The 19393-nt window shown below is 52.4% G+C and overlaps 2 protein-coding genes across 3 annotated transcripts; one reads left to right on the top strand and one right to left on the bottom strand.

The window, feature by feature from the left end:
* Positions 1-141: 141 nt before the first annotated feature.
* Positions 142-5015, bottom strand: CIAO1 (cytosolic iron-sulfur assembly component 1). The gene is made up of 7 exons (XM_010959025.3): positions 4732-5015; positions 4113-4261; positions 3842-3953; positions 3649-3737; positions 3209-3410; positions 2464-2551; positions 142-1626 (listed from the first exon to the last, which is right to left on the bottom strand). The coding sequence occupies exons 1-7, from the start codon at positions 4868-4870 to the stop codon at positions 1386-1388; spliced, it is 1020 nt and encodes a 339-aa protein (XP_010957327.1). The 5' UTR covers positions 4871-5015; the 3' UTR covers positions 142-1385.
* A 140-nt stretch (positions 5016-5155) lies between these two features.
* TMEM127 (transmembrane protein 127) lies at positions 5156-15537 on the top strand. Of its 2 annotated transcripts, none has more exons than XM_074354414.1 (4): positions 5156-5306; positions 5728-6045; positions 13707-13871; positions 14587-15537. In XM_074354414.1, the coding sequence occupies exons 2-4, from the start codon at positions 5802-5804 to the stop codon at positions 14892-14894; spliced, it is 717 nt and encodes a 238-aa protein (XP_074210515.1). In that variant the 5' UTR covers positions 5156-5306; positions 5728-5801; the 3' UTR covers positions 14895-15537. The 2 variants fall into 2 exon arrangements, with proteins under 2 accessions (XP_074210515.1, XP_074210516.1); XM_074354415.1 differs by having other exon boundaries at positions 5173-5306; positions 5671-6045.
* Positions 15538-19393: the final 3856 nt, after the last annotated feature.

The following is a 19393-nucleotide window of genomic DNA, read 5'->3' on the forward strand; positions in this document are numbered from 1 at the left end:
TGCAAGTAAAACCAGCTGTGCCCCAAAGACCACAGCCGACTGAGACGGCAGCCGCACCACTGCCTTCCCTCACGGCAGCCAGACTGCAGCGCTGTATGCACGTTCCTCCTTGTCACAGAACACTGGCCGTATTCTCCAGGGTCAAGGTTTCACACAAGTCATTTTTATTGGTTCTATCGAGGACATTTCTAAATGAAGTTGGCAATATTTTTACTGAGAGCAAGTCATGGAGACACAACTACAGAATTTGGCTCCATTGCCTTGATTCCTGCCAAGGCACCAACAGCTGACCTCTTGAGCTCTCCTGGAAAGCTCTAGGGATTTCCAGGGACCGGAAGACCACATTTTGAGAACCACTGCTCCAGGTACTGCCCCAGCTGTCTTTTCAAAATCTAAGGTCATGATTTCTGTGGTGTAAAAAATGTACGTGAAGGCTGTGGCCTTGAGGACAGTCCTTGAGTCAAAACCCATGTGGAAGTGCCTGTCAAAAGACAACCTGAGTAGGACCGAAGCACTGTCTGCCTGTGCCAGTGTTTCGCTACCTTTTTTCATCATCATTCCTCTAAGGGACCTTATTTGGCATCTCTCTCCTGCTCACCCCCACCATGAAAATCTAATACAACAGACAGACTGTGTACTTATGTACTGTGGTTCTTTGGAGGCCATAAATTATTGTCTCTAAGGTTTTTTTGCCCACCACCCAAGAACCAGTTCTCATCTCCACTGAGAACGTATGACCTGTGGCCAACGACTCTCCCTTTTAGGGTTCACATCCTCCCTGTTCATTTCTCAGTAGTTCCCGGCTGTCATCACAACACACAGCATACATAGAAAGTACATGACGGTTTCTAAGGGAAGGCAGAGGTGTCTCTTACTCTAAATTAACCTACATTAAAAAGTTTCTTTCAATATTGACTGAATGTCTTAAATGCAAGGATTTACCCAGAAATTGGGAAGGCAGGACCTATTTCAGAAAAGGACTCACCATGGAATTCTTTTAGACGGTGAATGTCCTTATAATATAAAATAGGACTTGGGACTCAGATTATTTCTATAAGGCTTACAGTCTTAGAAAGAGCTGAAATACATCTCTCCTACATATAGATATGGTGATTATAAAGTAGGATATTCACTCCCCCCAAATTTAACACTGTGCCCTAAAGCAAGCAAAATCCGGCATAAGTACTCTAGCCCTTTCCAAGGACCGCGTGTCAAAGGAGGGGAAAGCGTGAATGGTTCTGTGGCTCTGCACTTCTACCCAAGTCCGAATGGAGGAGGGCCAAGTCAAAAGAAGGTCAAGGATGCTTCTCCAGGTCCTCTCAGGGGCTGGGAAAGTCTTACGACATTTTCCAGGGAACCATGATTCTGTCCAAAGTCAAGGTGGCTCAGAGGCCTTCAGGCCGCTGATACTTCCAGAAGGCCAACTCTCCATCATCACTGCAGGAGGCCAGGAGCCCCCGCTCCTTAGGGTTCCAGGCCACACAGTTGACATCCTGAGAATGGGCCTGAGGCAAGTGGGCCATCAGGGAGAAGGTGGGCTGCTGCGGATCTGAGCCGGGGTCCTCCTCAAACACTCGGATGGCATCGTCCCCACAAGCAGTAGCCAGGGCCCCTGTCAGCTGACACCTGGGAGGAACATGTGCATCAGCGCCTAGGCAGGTGGCTCCTCCCTCCCCAACCTGGCAAATTAGGTAGAAGAGCCTGAGTCTACAGCCTTCCCAAACCTCTTACTGAAGAGCCTCCCTAACTAATATACAGCCACAAAGATCACTCCCAAGCTTCCAGGGCTGCCACGTATGTTTTCCTCCAATATAATTAACCTAAAATACTGTACGATTCTGAATTACACTTTTCGCACTTGGCAGAAGCAGTTTCTCTGTCATTAAGTATTCTTGATCGTTTTTTGTAAGTAATGTAACAGGCCACTGAATTTTACCATTCTTTACTTTAGTCCATTTCTGTTATTCCCAGATGTTTGCTAATATAAATAAAACTTAGATGCATATTAACTTTTTTTTCACTATTTAAAATTATTTCCCAGGGATAGATTTTCAGGATCAGAACTGCCCTCTGACTGACTCTCCTATGTGAATGGTGTGCCTCTTCTAGACCCTGTAAGAGTAGAAGCAGTGTTACCAAACCATATAAACCCCAGCCGTGAATCCACAGTTTCAACAATAAATATTTCAGGATAGTATAATGCTGTGTTACCCTCAAAGGCAGGAGCTGCCCTCACAGCTTGGAATCTTAATGCAGGGACAGGCCTGGGTCTAAGTCTGATCCCTGCTCCTGTGAACACAGGGCCTGCCAGCCCTAAGGCAGCATGGAGACAGTCTGGCCTGATCTGAAGATATGAGGGTGGCTGCTCTCTATCCCCACAGGGTCTTGACTTCTCTAAAATCTCTCCAATGGTTGGGGGAATGGGTGGGACAGTGAGGGGGCAGGGAGGGGGGGAGGTCTTACCAAGCGATGTCGTAAATGGTCCTGGAGTGGAAGCCTGACAAAGTGCAGACACATTTCCAGCTGGGGTCAGAGCCGCTGCACGCCACCCCTGCGTGACAGACTTGTCTTGAGCCTAAGGCATGTCTGTGTCCTGGCCACCCCAGGGGAGTGAGTGACTGCCCTACTGCAGAGGAGATCCTAATTCGCCCTCCCCTACCCCCACCTTCAGTCAGGAGGCCTCATCTTCATTCCTCTGTCCCCATCCTCACTGATCTGCCTTACACACTGCAGCCAAACTGGTGCTTTTACAGCAGGATTCTGAGAAGGAAACATCCTGTTCCTTAAAAAACCTTTTGCTGCAGACTATGTCCAACTAGTTAGCCTCCCTTTTAAGGCCACCCACCAGCCAGGCCAACTCACCTTATTTCTCTCCAAGCCCTTCGAACCCTATTCTCGACCTATACCAATCCGTGTGTTCCTGGGTTAGTCTAGGTTTTCACCTTCAATGCCTTTGCTCATGCTGCTCTGTTCATAACCAGAATTCTCTTCCTGTGTGAAAATCCTACACACTCCTTCAAGTCTGGATGAAACGGCCCCTCTTCCACAGAGCTTCCCCTGACTCTCCCCCACTCTACCTGGAGCCCTACTGTGGCAATCTCCCATTCTACCCCCGTTTACTGTGACTTGTCTGTGTGTCTCAGCCCCTTAGCAGACTGTAAACCTTGTGACAGACGAGTCTTCTTTAGCTCCAGGCCTGGCCCCTCACCTTGCTCATTGCCTGGCAGATACTGGTGCCAGATGCGTACGGTACGGTCATCACTGCAAGACGCCAGGCGTTGGCCACTGGGGTCAAAGGCCAAGCTCCACACGGTGGATTCGTGGCCTTCAAGGGTGGCACAGCATACCCAGTCATCCTCTTCCTCTCGGTAGAGCTTCACTGTATCATCATAGCTGGCGGAGGCTAACAGCTGTGGGGAAGGCCAGGGAAAACACAGCACTTGTCTGCTCAGCCCAGGAAGTACCTGTGGCTCCAATACTTCCTCCCAGGACAGGCAGTCCTGGGGATCTGCTTTTATAAAAGGATTGATGTTTTTGGGTCACAGATAGAGATTCTTGGAAAAGCCGGATTGAGGCTGAAGAGCAGAAAAAGGCTGGGCACAACCTTCCACATCAGAAGTCCTTCCCACCAAGATTCCTGACTCTTACCTCCTGGCTTGGGTGCCAAACCACATGCTTGACATCCTGCGTGTGGGAGTTGAGGACACTGACACATTCATACTCATCTTCTTCATCAACTGTGGATGAGAAAAGAAGGGAGCCCATGAGCCGACCCTGTCAGGCACACAGGGGGAGATCTGGTGGCATGTTCCCAACTGCACCCAAAGGGACCTGGACTCACCTTCCCAGACCCACACACTCTTATCTCGGCTGCAGGTGGCAAGGAGGTTGCCAGATGGGGCCCAAGCCACTGACTTCACCTCATTTTCATGGCCCTCCAGAGTGGTCACACACTGTGAAAAGGGACGAGCGAAAGGAATCAACAGCAGCTAAGACCCCTGTGGTCCTTCTCATAGATAGGTACAGCCCAACTGGCTCAGGTTGGCTCAGGTTCCTAAACCAGCCCCAGCGAGCAAACAGGCAGCAATCCTGATCCTATCCAGCCCGGTTACCTCAAAGTCATCCTCCTTCTTCTTCCAAATGCACGTGGTAGCATCAAAGCTGGCAGAGGCCAGGTAATTCCCGCAGGGAGACCAGGCCACCTTCCGCACAGTGCGTTGGTGGCCTTCACAAAGGACAGATTTGCAGATCCAGCTGTCACCTAAAAGCAGAGGACAGGCCAGGCTCTGGAGCTGGGTGCACAAGAAGGTGCTGAAGCGCCATCAATGCCACTGGGTAACGGAAGTGGAATATCAGAGCCCAGCTGGGGGCAAAGCTCACTGGGTGCACTTAACAACATGCTTTCAGAAAGCTGTAACTGACCCCACTTCTAAACAAATCTGAGTCACTCTCCCCATTTAAAACTTGTCAATGGCTCCCAAATGCCCTTGGGATAAAATTTAAACTTCATCATCTGTTGCAAATTAGTCTGCAGGCCACTTTCCTACCACCTTCTCTTCTCATTTTCCTGCCTCAGCTACTATCACAGTTCCCTCAACAGTTCAGTCTATCTACTGACATTTTTGCTTCTAGGATTTGCCAACTCCTTTGCCCGAAAAGCGTTCTCAGCGGCTAAAGCACACAGACCCCTCGAGGGCAGGGGCCGCGCAGCTGGGCCAGGCGGGGCCTTACCCTCAGTGCCCCAGATGCGGACGCTACGGTCGCCACCGCACGAGGCCAGCAGGGTTCCGGAGGGGTTCCAGGCCAGGAACCAGCAGCGGGAGTCCGGGTGCGCCAGGATACGGTCAAGCAGGACCAGCGAGTCCTTCATGGCGGCCAGACACAGGAGGAGGCGAGCAGCGCCAGCACCACCAACTGCAGCTCTCACCCGACAAAACCCTTTCTGCCCAAGGGGCCGTGGTCCTCCTTGGAACTAAAGCGCCCGCTGCTGAGGCCGCGCTACCTTCTGGGAGTTGTAGTCAGCTTCCTTCCCCTTCCAGGGGAAAGCATCGCGGAACAGCCTCGAACTACGAATCCCATGAAGCCCTGCGCAGGGCGCCGGCGGCGCGCCCGGGCTGTGTCGCGCGCGGGGACGGGGTGGGGAGCCGGAGGAGGCGGGGGCAGAGGTGGAGGAAGCCGGAAGTGGATCGGGCCCGGGTCGGTCCGGGCGTTGCGGGTTTGGGGCCTGGGATAGCTCGTCCTCGGGCAGTTGAGGAGACCGTGACGGGACGGAGCGACGCCATCCCGGCACTGAGGCCTGCTGACTGGTGAGGATCAGGAGTCGGTGAGGGGTGGGTCCTTTCTGGGCACAGATCACACCCCAGAGCGCGGTTCCCAGATCCTTGGTCCCCGATCCCTGCGGCCCAGCCTGGTCCTCCGCCCCTCGGCACCTTCTGGCCAAGACCCCGAGACCGGGTCTCTCTTCCACCAGTAACGAATACCTCGGCCCCAGCCTCCCTTCCCACTCCGCTCTGCCAAGATCCAGTGGACCTCCAGCCCTCTCCAAGTCCTTATCCCGCACCTCCGCAGCCCCACTCCGGGGACCCCGTCCCCGCCCCCCGAACCCCTGCAGCCCTACTGTCTCCACTCTGCCCTCAGTCCCACCCCATCCTCCGGTGTCGACCCTGACAGCCCCGCACCAGCCTCACCTGCCGCGAACCCAATGCGCTGCTCTCCTCCCCGGGACAGGCAGCCTCTGTGCGCCCCGCGGAGGTCGGCGGCGACCAGCAGCGACCGCGGAGCGACGGCGGGCGGCCCCGGGCATGTACGCCCCCGGAGGCGCAGGGCTGCCGGGAGGGCGCCGGCGGAGGAGCCCGGGAGGCAGCGCTCTGCCCAAGCAGCCGGAGCGTAGCCTGGCCTCGGCCCTGCCAGGTGCCCTGTCCATCACCGCGCTGTGCACTGCCCTCGCCGAGCCTGCCTGGCTGCACATCCACGGTGGCACCTGTTCCCGCCAGGAGCTGGGGGTCTCCGACGTGCTGGGCTACGTGCACCCGGACCTGCTGAAAGGTGAGGGCGCTACGCGCCGGCCCTTTTCTTTCTGGGCGACAGGGCCTTCTCTGCAGGGAGCAGAATGTGGTGCGGGCTGGAGCTGAGATAGCCTGGGGCAGGCACTTGGTTGAAGGAAACAGCCCCATTCCTGCATGCTATTCATGCCCACCAGGTGGCTCAGTTTGGGGTCCGGCCCCTCATAAATTCTGATGTTATTCAGCCAAGCACCCACTCCTCATGCCATACTAATCTGGACTATTTTAGGATTCCGCTGGAGGAAGGGCGCTTTAATATCGGAGAGAAGATAAGGGTGCTGGGCACCGCAATGAGCTGTCTCCTTCTAAGGAGCCTGTGGGATAGAGGAAGTTTTCTTTGGGGCAGCCTGATTGATAGAGAAAAAGGGGCTTTTAATATGACTACATTTTGAAAGATACTTTTGAGTTCTTCACTAATTGGATTGTTGTTAGATAAAAAGGGAGTCTGGTGTTTCCAGTAATCAGAAGTCGGTTCCATTGCCATCCTTGGTAGAAAAATTGGAATTTGGCTCTTGGAACCATTATAATTGTGCCCGAACGAGGTAAGGTTGCTGTGTTCATTATCGAGCTTCCTAGCCAGGTAGGCAGAGGAAAGGGGAACAGGAGCGTTGTCTTTGCTGGACACAGGGAGGCCGGTAGCTCACTGCCCAGCCCTATTTCCAGTAATGAAGGTATAGGCTTTGTGATGTGGGGTCAGGATTGCACTGCCTGGCTTTTACAGGGAAATTTGGTCAGTGGATTCCAAACAGCCCTTAGTAACAGCAGAGTTCATCACCCCCAAGGCCTTTGAACCATTCTTGAAGGTCTTAACATTTTCTCCCTGTGCCACTCCCTGACTATAATTCATTCCAGACGTTTAAAGGGTACAGGCACTGGGACTTGGTGAAAGATCAAGTTCTCCTTTGTGCCTTGGATCGTATACCACTTCTGCAGGTTGCGGCCAGAAAGCCCTATCCTTGTGGCCTAATGTTGTTGCCATTCTCTGAGAGTTCTCTTACTGTCTCACATTTCTCTTGTGTTTTTGAGGCTTTAGGATGAATTTGTAGAGAACGGGATGGGGGCTTCTGGTTTGTTTCCAGATTTCACTGTGATGACAGCTTTTGCTGCGTTGGCTCAGTAAGACTGAAGTTTACACAGGATGGAGGCCTTGTGATACACAGCTTTCCTTGTGGCGTGTAGCTGATGGCAGAAAGCCCATCAAGCTTGACTTGAGTCTGGATGGTTTTCTCTTTTTGCGCGTTCCCCTGCATTTGCCTTCTTTGAAGCACAGCTGCCACCTTTCCACTTCTTCATCCAGACCTTGGCCATTGATCCCCTGGTGGTCAATGTTTCAAGAGCTTGGTGTCATTTACAAACTGAGAGAGAGTTCACAATGCTTCTCCCTTTCAGATCATTCCTGGGGAGGCTCAGAAAATTCATGCTATGGAGGGAGGGGCAATGTGATCCCATGTCCTTATTACAAAAGTCCAGGAACCTGTCTCAGAGAAGGGAAGTGATCTCTCCAGGGCCCCACAGCTGGGAGTGGCAAAGCTGAGTGTACTTCACTGTTGACTCCAGTATAAAGTGATGCTGTCTTGTTTATGTTTCTTAACCCTTGTTTTACTTCAGCCATCATAAGGAATGCTCTCACAATTATTCATCCCGCTTTGGTATGCATCCTTGTCAAAGGCATGTAAAAAATTAAAACAAATTCTTGGTGTATTTCTCCTTGGTTCACATATATATTTACCTTTTCTGAGGAATTATTCAAGCCAGATTTTGTCTTTAATAAAGCATGTTTACACTATACCTGCTCATGTGTTTAGGGATCTTAACCCACGAATAGTTTCAGCCTGCTTTCCTGTGGCCACCTCCTTGGTCGTTGTAAGCTGGGAACACTTGGTGTCCATTAATAAGGGAGTTGACAGTGGTACCTCATGATCTATCATAGGCGAAGGCAAGGAATCAGAAGGTCCCTGATTGGTTCTCTTCTTCTATGGAGGTTTTTTGGTGCCCCGTGGGCCTTCAGACATATGCTATTCTGTGTGATTACACTTATCCTCAGGGCCTAACAGATATCCTAGCATGGAAGCTTGGGATTTTCCCCATCTCAGGAGGGAGCAGAGCTGTGGGGCACAGCTCTGATGCCTGTAGATGCTTCCAGAGGGAGAACAGACCATGCCAGGTGTCTGCAGGTGACGGGGAGTGGGCAGGGCCAGCAGGCTTTGAGATGGTTCCTTCCCGCTTCTCAGCCCCCTGCCTGACTGCCAGGCACTGTGCTAAGCACGCTTCACGGCTGGCTGTAGTTTCTCCTCAACAGCATCTTTATTTGGTAGATACTGTCATATCTCCCCCCGCCCCCGCCTCTCAGGCTCAGGGAGGTGAGGTCACTTGCTCAGGGGCACACAGCTGATGTGCATGGCATGGACTCCACTCTCACCGCTGTCCCTTAGTGCTCTCCGGGTTTCTTTTTCCTTCTGCCAGAGTGGTCCAAGGCGTCTTACTTCCCCCTTCTAGTTGAATTCTTATCACAAGTTCAGCCAAAGCTGTGCTTTTTATTCCTCACCACCCCAAGCTGGTGATCCTGAGGCAAAGCCATGCATCCTTCCACTGTCACCCGCAGAGCCCTGTCAGCTTTAACAAATGCAGGCGGCTCAGAAGATCCCGTCCTGAATTCTTCCCCTCCCCAGGGGTGCCTGCTTCTCACACAGCTCTTCAGCCTGCACATGGGTTCAGATATGTGCCCAGACCTCTAGTGGACCCCAGCAGGGGAGCCCAGATGATCATTCCTTCTGAGCCCCAGTCCCTCTCTGCCTGTCACGGGCGACCAGCAAAGGGCAGCAGGGACAACAGCTTTGAGCAGCATCTTTGGAGAATGAGGAAGTTTGGGATTTGAAGTCAGGTGAATCTTGGTTGACAGCAAGCCATGGGAAGATCAAGGGCCTTCCCGGGAGGGCTGGAGTGCTTAAGGGGTGGTGACCGACTCACTGGCCTCTTAGGTCCTTTCAGAACCATTGGTACCTGTGGTGATGACCTAGCCAGGCACTGGAGGGCCCTCTTGGAATCTTGTGTCGGGAGCCTGTCGGGAAGCTCAACAGTCACAGTGGGGAGAGGCTGTGCAGGTGGGCGGGTGAGTGCTGAGGAGGGCTGGGGCCCGGGGGAAGTGCTTCTGACTCAGGGACTCCAGTGAGGAGGGAAATAGGAGATAGGACAGAAGAAGGGAACTGGCCAGAAGCCGCTTTAATCTTCCTGTCTGCAGCCTGTTTGGGTCAGGAGAGGGTGAGAGAAATGGGCAGGTAGACAGGAAGAGCCAGGGCCTTCAAAACAAATCCAGCCCAGTGACTCACCAGTGACCTTGGGCAAAGTCAGTTCCTTGGGATCCTATTACACAGCAGCTGCCTTCTTTCCTGGTGACTGGAGGGGACAGTAAAGCAATAGTTACCAAAATAAACAGGCCACAGCACAACTGGAGGATAGGATATGTTCTGTCTCCCCATAGTGTAGTGGACTGCACCACTGGTTTGAATTTAAAATTAGGACCCTGCCCCACGTGCTATTTTCTTCCACAAAATAGCACACGTGTAACATTTGAGGATTTTATTTCTCTTCGGCAGTCCTCCCCCTGGAGCAGATAGTACTTGTCCTCCCTTCCAGACCAGTGTCTGGCAGTTAGAAAAGATGTTGAGACCTTGACCCCAGGAGAGTCGGAGCTGGGTTCTAAGCGTGTCTGGCATAATGCTGCCTGCCTCCCCTGTGTGCTCTGAGACCCCCCTGGTGAAAGACTTCCGGGGACGTGGGGCAGGCTCCTGGGTATCTATTAGCATCACTCCAAGGGAAGGTTCCATTTGAAGGTTTGCTTAGAGCTTTGGGATAGAGAAAAGCAGAAGGTGGTCACGTTGAAAGAAAACCTGTTTGAATTTTGGGTCCAAAGGCCCTTGTCTGTACCACATCATCACCCTGGTGATGCAGATCCTGGGTCTGGCATTGGTGGGCTCCTCCTCTAGCCCACGCTGGCTGACAGTGTGGACGAGGAAGTCTCAGTTTAAGGAGTAAAGCACGCCAGGGAAGACACCGCTGTGGCCCCGTTTAAACCACCCAGCATGGAGGGAGTGAGGCTGCTCACCCACAGCACTTTGTGAGTTGACTCTTCCCCCCCAGCCCCCCACCCCCGTGCCTGTGCAGGTGGGGCAGGCGTTAATTGCTTCCATTTGACAGGTGAGAGCTCAGAGGCCAAGGGCAGTTCAGTGACTTGTTCAAGGTGATGCATGGTCTGTGGTAGGTCCATTTGGTGCTGAATCCAGTGCCTTCTGCTTTTAAGAGTGAGGCTCTGATGGCTGCAGAAGCTTAGACCACACCCAGAAAGTTTTGCCCAATAATTCCCAGTATGAGCTCTTTTCATTGCTTAATGACCCAAACCTTTTTGCCTTGAAAAGATTTCAGCCTTCCAGCTGTTCCCTTAGTGCGCTCAGCAGCTGCTGGCCCTGAGGATGGCTCCGACACCATTCCTAGTAACTGTTGACATTTCATTCAAATACAGCTCTTTAGGATTTGATTGATTAGCTCCATCTGGGAAAAATAAGACGGCTAACTCTGGTGCTTGGTGGTTCTGAACATCACGATGCAAGAGAGCCTGACCCAGATTTGAAGTTGAGCTCTGTGCTGTGAGACCTGGAGGAAGTCACTTAACTTCCTGGAGCCTCTAATTCCTCATCTGAACCGTGTGCTGAATACCCCAGAGTGGAATGAGGCTTAACCAAGATAACGTTTGACCCATCTATGTGCATAGCCTATTCCTAGAGGGGTGCATAAAAAACAGCCAACAGTGTGTGTCTCTTGAGGGGGGGCAATTGGATATCTGTGCAAGTCTTCCTTATTACTAAGATAAGTGTATTATGAAACATAAGACACATAGGAGTGTATTTAATAGATGTACATTTAATTAATTAATTTATTTAAATTTTGGGGGGAGGTAATTGTGTTTTTATTTATTTACTTTTTTTTTTTTTGATGGAGATACTGGGGATTGAACCCAGGATCTCATGCTTGCTAGGCATGCGCTCTACCTCTGAGCTATACCCTCCCCTTAGACGTACATTTTAAAGGATGATGATAAAATGAGCATCCTGTACTCACTGTGCAGCCAAAGAAAGTATCTTTGAAGCCTTGTGTATTACATTTTTCAGTTAAAACTGGCTGTTAAATTAAAACTTAGTTGATTTTTAAGTACCACAATTAAAGCATCACTCAGGGCCTGGCCACACTGAGTAATGCTGGTGGCATGTGAACACAGGCCGCTGCGGAGCAGAGTGTGATGTAAGCCCTTACACCCTGCCGCTTGCAGGTTATTCTTGGAGATACTAGAAGAGCTCTTTCATCCTGCCCCAACCCATCCACGTGCCATGTGGACCCCCAGAAGAACTATCTCAGAGAGTTTTTAGCAGTATTTAAAATGCAGCCAGGAAACAGCCATCTCCAGGGCCATGTGGGTTTCTAGACTTCTTCAGGCCTGCAGGGCAGAATTAAATGAAGGCTGGACCTGGTTGCTGGCAGAGCTAACGCACAGGCAAGCCTCCTGGCAGCAGCCATCACCCAGGCTGGATGACTGGGCCCAAAACAGATGGTCAGCTGACAAGAGAGTGACAGATAGCTCTGAGGGCAGCTTGGCGGATGACCTGAAGCCAGATCGAAGAGTATGAATCATGTGTGGGCTAAGCCAACGTCTGCCTGGCGACTTCAGAGCCTGAGGTGGGGAATGCATGCTGTCATAAAGGCCGAGGGCCTCTGGGTATCTGGTCTGGTGTTTTGGTGTGGGAGGCCGGGCTCTCTGTCCAAGACCCCAGGGTGCTGATGTCTGTGGGTTGGAGTCTGCTTTGTTGAGTTCAGAGCCCCTCCCCAGGTTTTTGGACTTTTCTTCATTAGTCCACCTTCCTCTACATCCAGGATCAGTGTTTCTTGGAGTGTAAGGCCACCCGCGTGGGAATTACCTGTGCTGCTATTAAAATCCCAGGCCCTGCTCCAGACCAAGAGCTCAGACTCTCTGGGGCTGGGGAACATGCTTTCAACCAGCACCCCGGGGATTCTCCTGTGCAGGAGAGAGTGATGATACCATCCTACAGCCTCTCAGCCTGAGATCAAAACTCAGGAGAGGAGCTTACAGTGTGAGTCTTGCCAGTCCTTTTCAAATTTTCCCAAATCACTTAGTGACCTCTGGCCTAAATAAAAGAAGAGCTTGCCAGTGGCTGAATAGAGGAAGTTAAGGCCCTTTTCCTACTTTTTATCAAAGCTTAAAATGGTTTCTTTTTGGATCAGCCTTTTATTCTGTCAGTGTGTTTCTGGGAGCTGTGGCAGTTTGCATGGATATCAAAGGGAACAGACAATGTGGTCTAGATAGAATTAAGGGGGAAAAAAAAAAAACCAGAGGATGTTAAAGTCCTGGAAGGAAATATAGGTTGCTCTTAGTGTCTGGTGTGCAGTCATCATCCTGGAATCTCCCTTCACCATGACCTTGGGGACTCTTTACTCTTTGAATGTCGGGTCTCCCGTTTCAGCATCTTCCTTTTTCTTGGTTAATTTCCTTTTTTTTTTTTTTTTTTTTCCAGTAGAGCGAGCATCCCCCAGTGGCTTTGCCCTCATTTTTGGAGGTATTGGGTGCTGTCAGGGTCTGAACCTTTCAGGCTTTTGTGGTGTAAGTCTAGTTACTTCTTAGCTTTTCCCACTTACAGCTTACACTTCAGCTTGTCTAGTATGTCAGGTCAGTCCTAAGTAGTTCTCAGTCCCTTTACCTCCCAGTTTCCAGAATTTGTTTTGCCCTTCCCCTCTGTGTGGGTTTATGTCTTAAAAATTCTTTTTCTTTTGTTTTAGTAGGGTGGAGGGAGGGAGAAAATAAACGTGAAGGTCCAGGCTGCCACCTTTCCTGGTTTATTTAGTACTCTCCTGTAGTTACACGTTTCTCTAAGCTGCTTCAACTTCTTTTTGAAACAAAAGGGAATGGATGAGTGACTGGATAGAGGATAGACCCGAATGGGCCTCTGGCCTTAGCCTCTTTGGCTGTCTCAGGTCAGAAGTCAGTGGGCCTTTCCTGCCAGCCCGAAGCATGCTATAGCAGAATGGGTTAACATGCTGATTAATTGTCAGGGTCTTTAAAAATGGGTAGGAGAGGGGGCAAGTACAGTTAACCCTTGAACAACATAAGGGACCCTGACCCTCTCAGCAGTTGAAAATCCACATATAATTTGTATAATTTATAATCAGTCCTCTGTATCTGTGGGTCCACATCGTGGATTTAACCAACCCCGATCGTGTAGCACTGTAGTATTTACTATTGAAAAAAATCCACATATAAGTGGACCCTTGCAGTTCAAACTCATGCTGTTCAAGAGTCAACTGTACAATGAAGTGGAGTCTTGCACTAAGACTTGATTTGTTGGAAAGGGAGGAAGGGCTTGAGGTGCATGGGAGCAGTGACCCCGAGTTCCCGTCTGCTAATAAGGAGGCTTTTCCACTTCCTCCGCAGGCCAGCTGGGAGCAGGAGCTGAGATCATGCCTCCATCCTGTCCTCCCCAGTTCTCCAGGGCTGTGGCAGAGGGAGACAGACTCCTCCCAGGGGGTACTTCCTGCACCAGGGTGTTGCCTTGGGCCCTGAGAATTTGGTTCTCCCCCCTACAGATTTCTGCATGAATCCTCAGACAGTCCTGCTCCTGCGGGTCATTGCCGCCTTCTGCTTCTTGGGCATCCTGTGTAGCCTCTCTGCATTCCTTCTGGATGTCTTTGGGCCCAAGCATCCAGCCCTGAAGATCACCCGTCGCTATGCCTTCGCCCACATCCTCACAGGTAAGCCGGGGCCTATTCACAATGGGGAAGGAACTGCCACGGGGTAGGGGCGTCCTGTCTGGATTGTGTATGGGCAGACACCATTCTCATTGCTCATTTCAGCTCTAGTCTTCCACAGAGCACTGGGGTGTGACAGCTTGTTTCTGTCATTTGCATGTATAATAATCCCTGCTGCCAGGACCACTAACCCCCTCGGCCCAGCTGTAGGCAGGGATTATTAGCTTCTACAAGAACTCTCATAGCTCTCTAAGAATGGGATTCAAAGCTCAGCCGGGCTCCTGGGGCTGGAAGGCCCAAAGGAGGAACCAGCGTGTCTCACTTTGTCTTTCTGACTCTCCTCCCACTTCCTGCTTCCCTGCAGACCGGGCTTCTCTCCTCCCTTGTGATGGGGCTGGTGTGTTGATTTGACTCGTGGTGGTAGTGACGCCAGCTCCAAACTACATGTCCTTGTCTATTCCTTTCAGGCACCCAAACACTCTTAGCAGCCCTAATATCCCAATTCCAAATTCTTAAGATAGGGAGAATCTGACTGGCCCAGGTGGGGTCAGGCCTCTGTCCCAAGCCCCGGCCAAGAGAGCTCCCCCTTGCAGGGTCTGGGCCCTGGCATGTTCTCTGAGGATGGGGTTTGGATAGAGAGGCTGCAGTTGGTTCTTCCAGGATCCTGGCTGTGGGGTGCCTACTAACCCCCTTTATCTGCTGTCCCTCTGTCCCCCAGTCCTGCAGTGCGCCACCGTCATCGGCTTTTCCTACTGGGCTTCTGAACTCATCCTGGCCCAGCAGCAGCAACATAAGAAGTACCACGGTTCCCAGGTTTATGTCACCTTTGCTGTTAGCTTCTACCTGGTGGCAGGCGCTGGTGGGGCCTCAATCCTGGCCACAGCGGCCAACCTCCTGCGCCACTACCCCACGGAGGAAGAGGAGCAGGCGCTGGAGCTGCTCTCGGAGATGGAGGAGAATGAGCCCTACCCAGCGGAGTATGAGGTCATCAACCAGTTCCAGCCGCCCCCGGCCTACACACCCTAATGCCCGCCGTGGGCTCCCTCCTCAGCAGCCCTCCCCACTCTGCCGCGCCTCTCACACCCAGAGGCGCTCCATTCTGGTAGGATCCTGACCATCTTCACAAACCTTCCTCGGGAGAGACTCTGCCTGTAGGGTTGTTCCTGGATCCCTGCTCTTGAAACCGGGGGTTCACTGATTTTATATAATGCACCGTTTCCCCTCCTGCCACCTTCCTCTCCCATCCCCAGTCATCACCAACCAGGGGCGGTCATACATGTGTTCTTCCTTCGTGGGCCCTATCTCTGGGACTGGGATTTTTCCCTTGGGGAGCTGTTGACAGTGGACAGTCCCCGATAGAAGCAGTGTCCACAGGGTCCCCGAGAGAGGGGACCAGGCCCTGCAGGCTCTCTCCCTACCTGTCAGCGTTCGTTCCACCGCTGTAGCTCTGGGCTGAGCCCCAGCCCCGCCCCGTTTCTGAGTGCCCCGCGCTGGGCCGCCCACTCTGTGGAGTCTCTGCACTTTAGTCTTTGGACTGCCCACCACGTGTGTTCTGGTTTTGCAGGGAGGAGGCGTTGCTGCTGGAAAGCAGAGCACGTGCTCTCCCTGCCCCGTCCCTGCCTGGTGGCCGGAGCCCCGCGGGAGAGCAGCACCCGATGTGGGCCTGCGGCCTCCTGGTACCCGGACAGGATTAGAGTGAAGGGGGCCGAATCCCCCGAGCCCCTTCACCTTTTAAAATGTGAGTGGTTTTAAAAGGGAAAAACAAAACCGAGCAACAGTACCAATGCTCTCTTTTTAAACTAGCAACCAGACTGTCGTCATTCTTCAGATATTTATCCCATTCCTCTTGGCCCTGCCATGATGGGGCCGCAGTTCCTCAGCCCGTGGTAGTTCCCCTTGAATCTCTCCCAGCAGAATGCAGCCCTCCCTCTCCCCTGGCTCCCTCCTTCACTCCTTCCCAGCGACCTTGGCTCCCTGAGGCCTTCCTGTGGAACCCAGAGCCACCTTGGCCCAGCGGGCTGAGGACTGTGGCCTGGCTGGCTGGCCAGCGTGGTGCTCCTCAGGACTGTGGCGCTGAGATGTAACCTGGCCTCCGAGCAGGAACAGGGGCCCCAGCTGGGCAGGAAGCCCACCGCTCTCCACATAGGAACCACAACCGGGGGTGGGGGGCCCTGCCATGTGAGGTGTCTGAACCACCCTGTCAGACTAGTGGACCCGGCTGTGTCCGGCAGGCTCAGTGTGTCCTCAGGACTGTGACTGGGGGCAGCAGCTTGCTGCACACCCCTCTCCCCTTCTCGAATGTACTCTGGTCTTACAGTGTGCTACCGGCTCTTTCTTGCCCGGCCATCACTCTGGATGTTCTGTGTGCCACACGTGGCTCTGGATCAGCTGAATCTTCTGCCCTGAGATCTGGGGAATAAAATGAGAGAAGCTTGAGAGACCGTCAGTGTGGATTCAAATGGCCATGCTTCTTTGGAATCAGTGTCCAGTGCTGAGCTGAGAAGCAGATGGATCCCAGTCTCCTCCACAGGCTGTAGACAGAGTGAGACTGGAGAACGGACATCATTGTTGAACTGTGGCTAGAAAGAGACCATCATGTTTCTTGTCCTTCTTTGGCCAGACCACCCAGGGATGTCTGGACAGACGCCCATGTGGATGGTGAAGACTGTGTCTGAGTGAGCTGCTGTGTGGGGTTCACTGTGATGCCAGAGTGTATCCCATGGTGACTCTCAGACTCTTCTAGACTCTTCTCTTAGGCAAGAAAGACTGCTGTGTGATACCTGAGCACAAAGCCAAGAGGCTAAATTAAGTCTTGTCTTGCTGTAAAGTCCGAGATTGTCTTTGGCAGATTTCCAGGGTGTGGCCAGCTCTCTCTGACCCTGGGTACCTGAGCAGGCAGACAAGGAGACCGGGCACCGAACACGCATGCCAAGGTGACTGGTCATCTCGTGAGGACCCAGACATGACCCTGTGGACCATTCCACATGATTTGGAACCCACTTTTTATTAGCTACCCATGCCTCTGGCCTTTCTCTTTTCCCCTGTCCTCCTGACACTGATAGTTTGTCATATAAATTCCCCTGGTTGTGTTTTTTTTTTCTAGAAAAAAGAATTAAAAAGCAAATCAAAACAAAAAAACAGAAACCACAGATAAGAATGTAAATGCCAGTGGCTCCCTGTCATTTTTCTTGTCGCAGTTTTCCTGGTTTGGTTTCTTCCCTTCCTCTTAGAGAAGGAGAAACTGAGGAGGTATGAATGTAATTTAGAAAAAAGTTAGAAGGGGCCTGGATGTGTCTGCTCCACGCAAGGCATTTGCACCTCTACGATCCTAGGGCCTAGTCCTGACAGCTTCCACACCGAGGTCCTGAGGCTGGGAGCCAGAGATACCCCTCCCATGTCCTTGACTGTGACCCACCCAAGCCCTTTCCTCTATATCCCCTGAGCTGCAGAAGAGAGCGCTGCTTCTGAACGCCAGCCACTGCGTGGGAAGAGAGACGTCTTCAGGGCTGGGACTTGCAGAAGCAGCTGCACTTCCTTTTGAAGCCGTGGGGAATGATCCCTGACTTCCAGGGAGAGGTGTGAGAGGGGTAACCTGTGGGAGAGCGCTCCAGTGTCAGTGCTGCCGCTGCCCACGTCCCATCCATTCACACCTTCAGCCCACACCTCTCGCCCCCGTGTGTGTCACAGCTTAGGGCTCCCTTGGAGGAGCCGCCCAAGCTGGTGTTTTTTCCATTCCTGGGAAGAGTGCATGTTTGTCTCGGGAGTCGGGAATGTGTTCTCTCTCATTTCGTTTCATTTCAGACATTTATGAAAGGCACCTTGTGTACAAAGCTCCGTTTTGGCACCGTGAGAGAAACGTGATGACCTTCGGGGACCCTGTCTCCAAGGACTGTATATTCTTAGTTGGGGAGATGGACTTGTCCACGGGAAGGCAGAGTGAAGTAAGTGGTCTGCTGGACGGCTGGGAAAGGCGCTGTGCTGGGCGGGGGGGCTGTTTCTGACCTCGGTGGCTACGAGAGGCTTCCTGGATGGGGCAGCTTCATGTGAGCGGGTGTTTGGAAGTGAGGTTGGGGGGAGTCCTGCTGAGGGGACGGCAAGAACGGAAGCCCCGCTGGTGGCCAGGATGTGGTGACAGAAGAGGTTAGAAAAGCGAGGGCCCGTTTAAGGAACTAAAAGCCGTGGAAAGCCGTGGAATTTTGAGGAGAGAAAGGAGGGCTTATGTGACTGGTATCACTGAGAAGGTTCTGCCTGGTGTCAAGTGGGAGAGTCTGAGGGCATGGGCAGTGGGGGCGGGTGGGAGGGGTGTGGAGGCCTGGGACCTGAGGAGCAGGCCTGGCTGGCCCCCAGGGCCGGGTCTCAGCCGTGTGTCAGAGCAGGGAGCCCCAGAGCCCCAGTTCCCAGTTCCTGCTGACACATCACCTGATGGAAGGCGGAGCCAGCGGCGCAGGCCTCACACATGAGAAGGGGCAGGGTACGAAGGGGAGCAAGGAGGGAACCTCGGGGAACAGAGGAAGGGGCTGTTGTGTCTTGAGGGAGAGCAATTTTCTTAAGCTAACTAGAGAATCTTTTCAGCTGACATCTCGCCCACAGCTGTCCACACTCTCAGCCACTAAATTAATGGGTCACAAGGTTCTGTCCCCACAAAGGACCTTCCGATCCAGCTGTCAGGAAGGAGGAAACCTGAAGCCTTGAGACAGGAAGGCTTCATGGAGGTGGAGACAATATGGTCCTGGAAGAATGGGCAGGCTTTTCTGAGAGAACAAGGTAGTCAGTGGGAAGGGACGGGCTTTAGGGAACATGGAGCTGGTGTTCCGAGCAGTGACGATACCCACAGGAGGAGGGTGATTAGGTGGGTGGCCCCAGCCTGTGAGGGTCTGGAATGCCAAAGTTACTGTCAGAACACTTACGGTTGTTACGGTGTGGAACTCTTTAACATAGAACCATCTTAACTAAAAGGAATTTATTGGTTCCCATAACTGAAAAGGTGACTTGGCTGGATCCAGGGACTCAAACAATGACGTGAAGACATGATTTCTCTCTGTCTCTCTGCTCTGCTTGTGGGCTCATGCAGTCTCTTCTCAAAGGTGGTGAAGATGGCCCCCAGCCCCAGGATCACACTAACTTCTTATTTAAGGACCGGATAAGTCTCTTTTGCCCAACTGAGATCACACCCCTTTCCCTAAACTGTAGCCAAGGACTTGGAGCTTTACCCTACAGCCCAGGATGAGGAGGGCTGGATTCAGAGCTGGTGCCGCCAGTGTTGGTTGGGATGTATGAGCACAAGGGTGAGGCCTACACTGAGCTTCTTGCTGGCCTGAGCCTCCAACATGGAGATGAGATGCCCGTAATGTCCCCTCAGCCTTCCTTCCAGTGCTGATGGGACATGAGGCCACTGACCAGCTCTGCTGTCTTGCAGAAGTACTGTGTGTCCTATCTTTGAACAGGGCTGGGCCTGAAATCGGACTTGCCTGCTTTGAAACAAGCAAACTGGGCCTTGATTCCACAGGCCCTGTCCTCGGGGATTG

This window comes from Camelus bactrianus, chromosome 28 (assembly GCF_048773025.1).
Source record: "Camelus bactrianus isolate YW-2024 breed Bactrian camel chromosome 28, ASM4877302v1, whole genome shotgun sequence".
NCBI classification, from domain to species: domain Eukaryota; kingdom Metazoa; phylum Chordata; class Mammalia; order Artiodactyla; family Camelidae; genus Camelus; species Camelus bactrianus.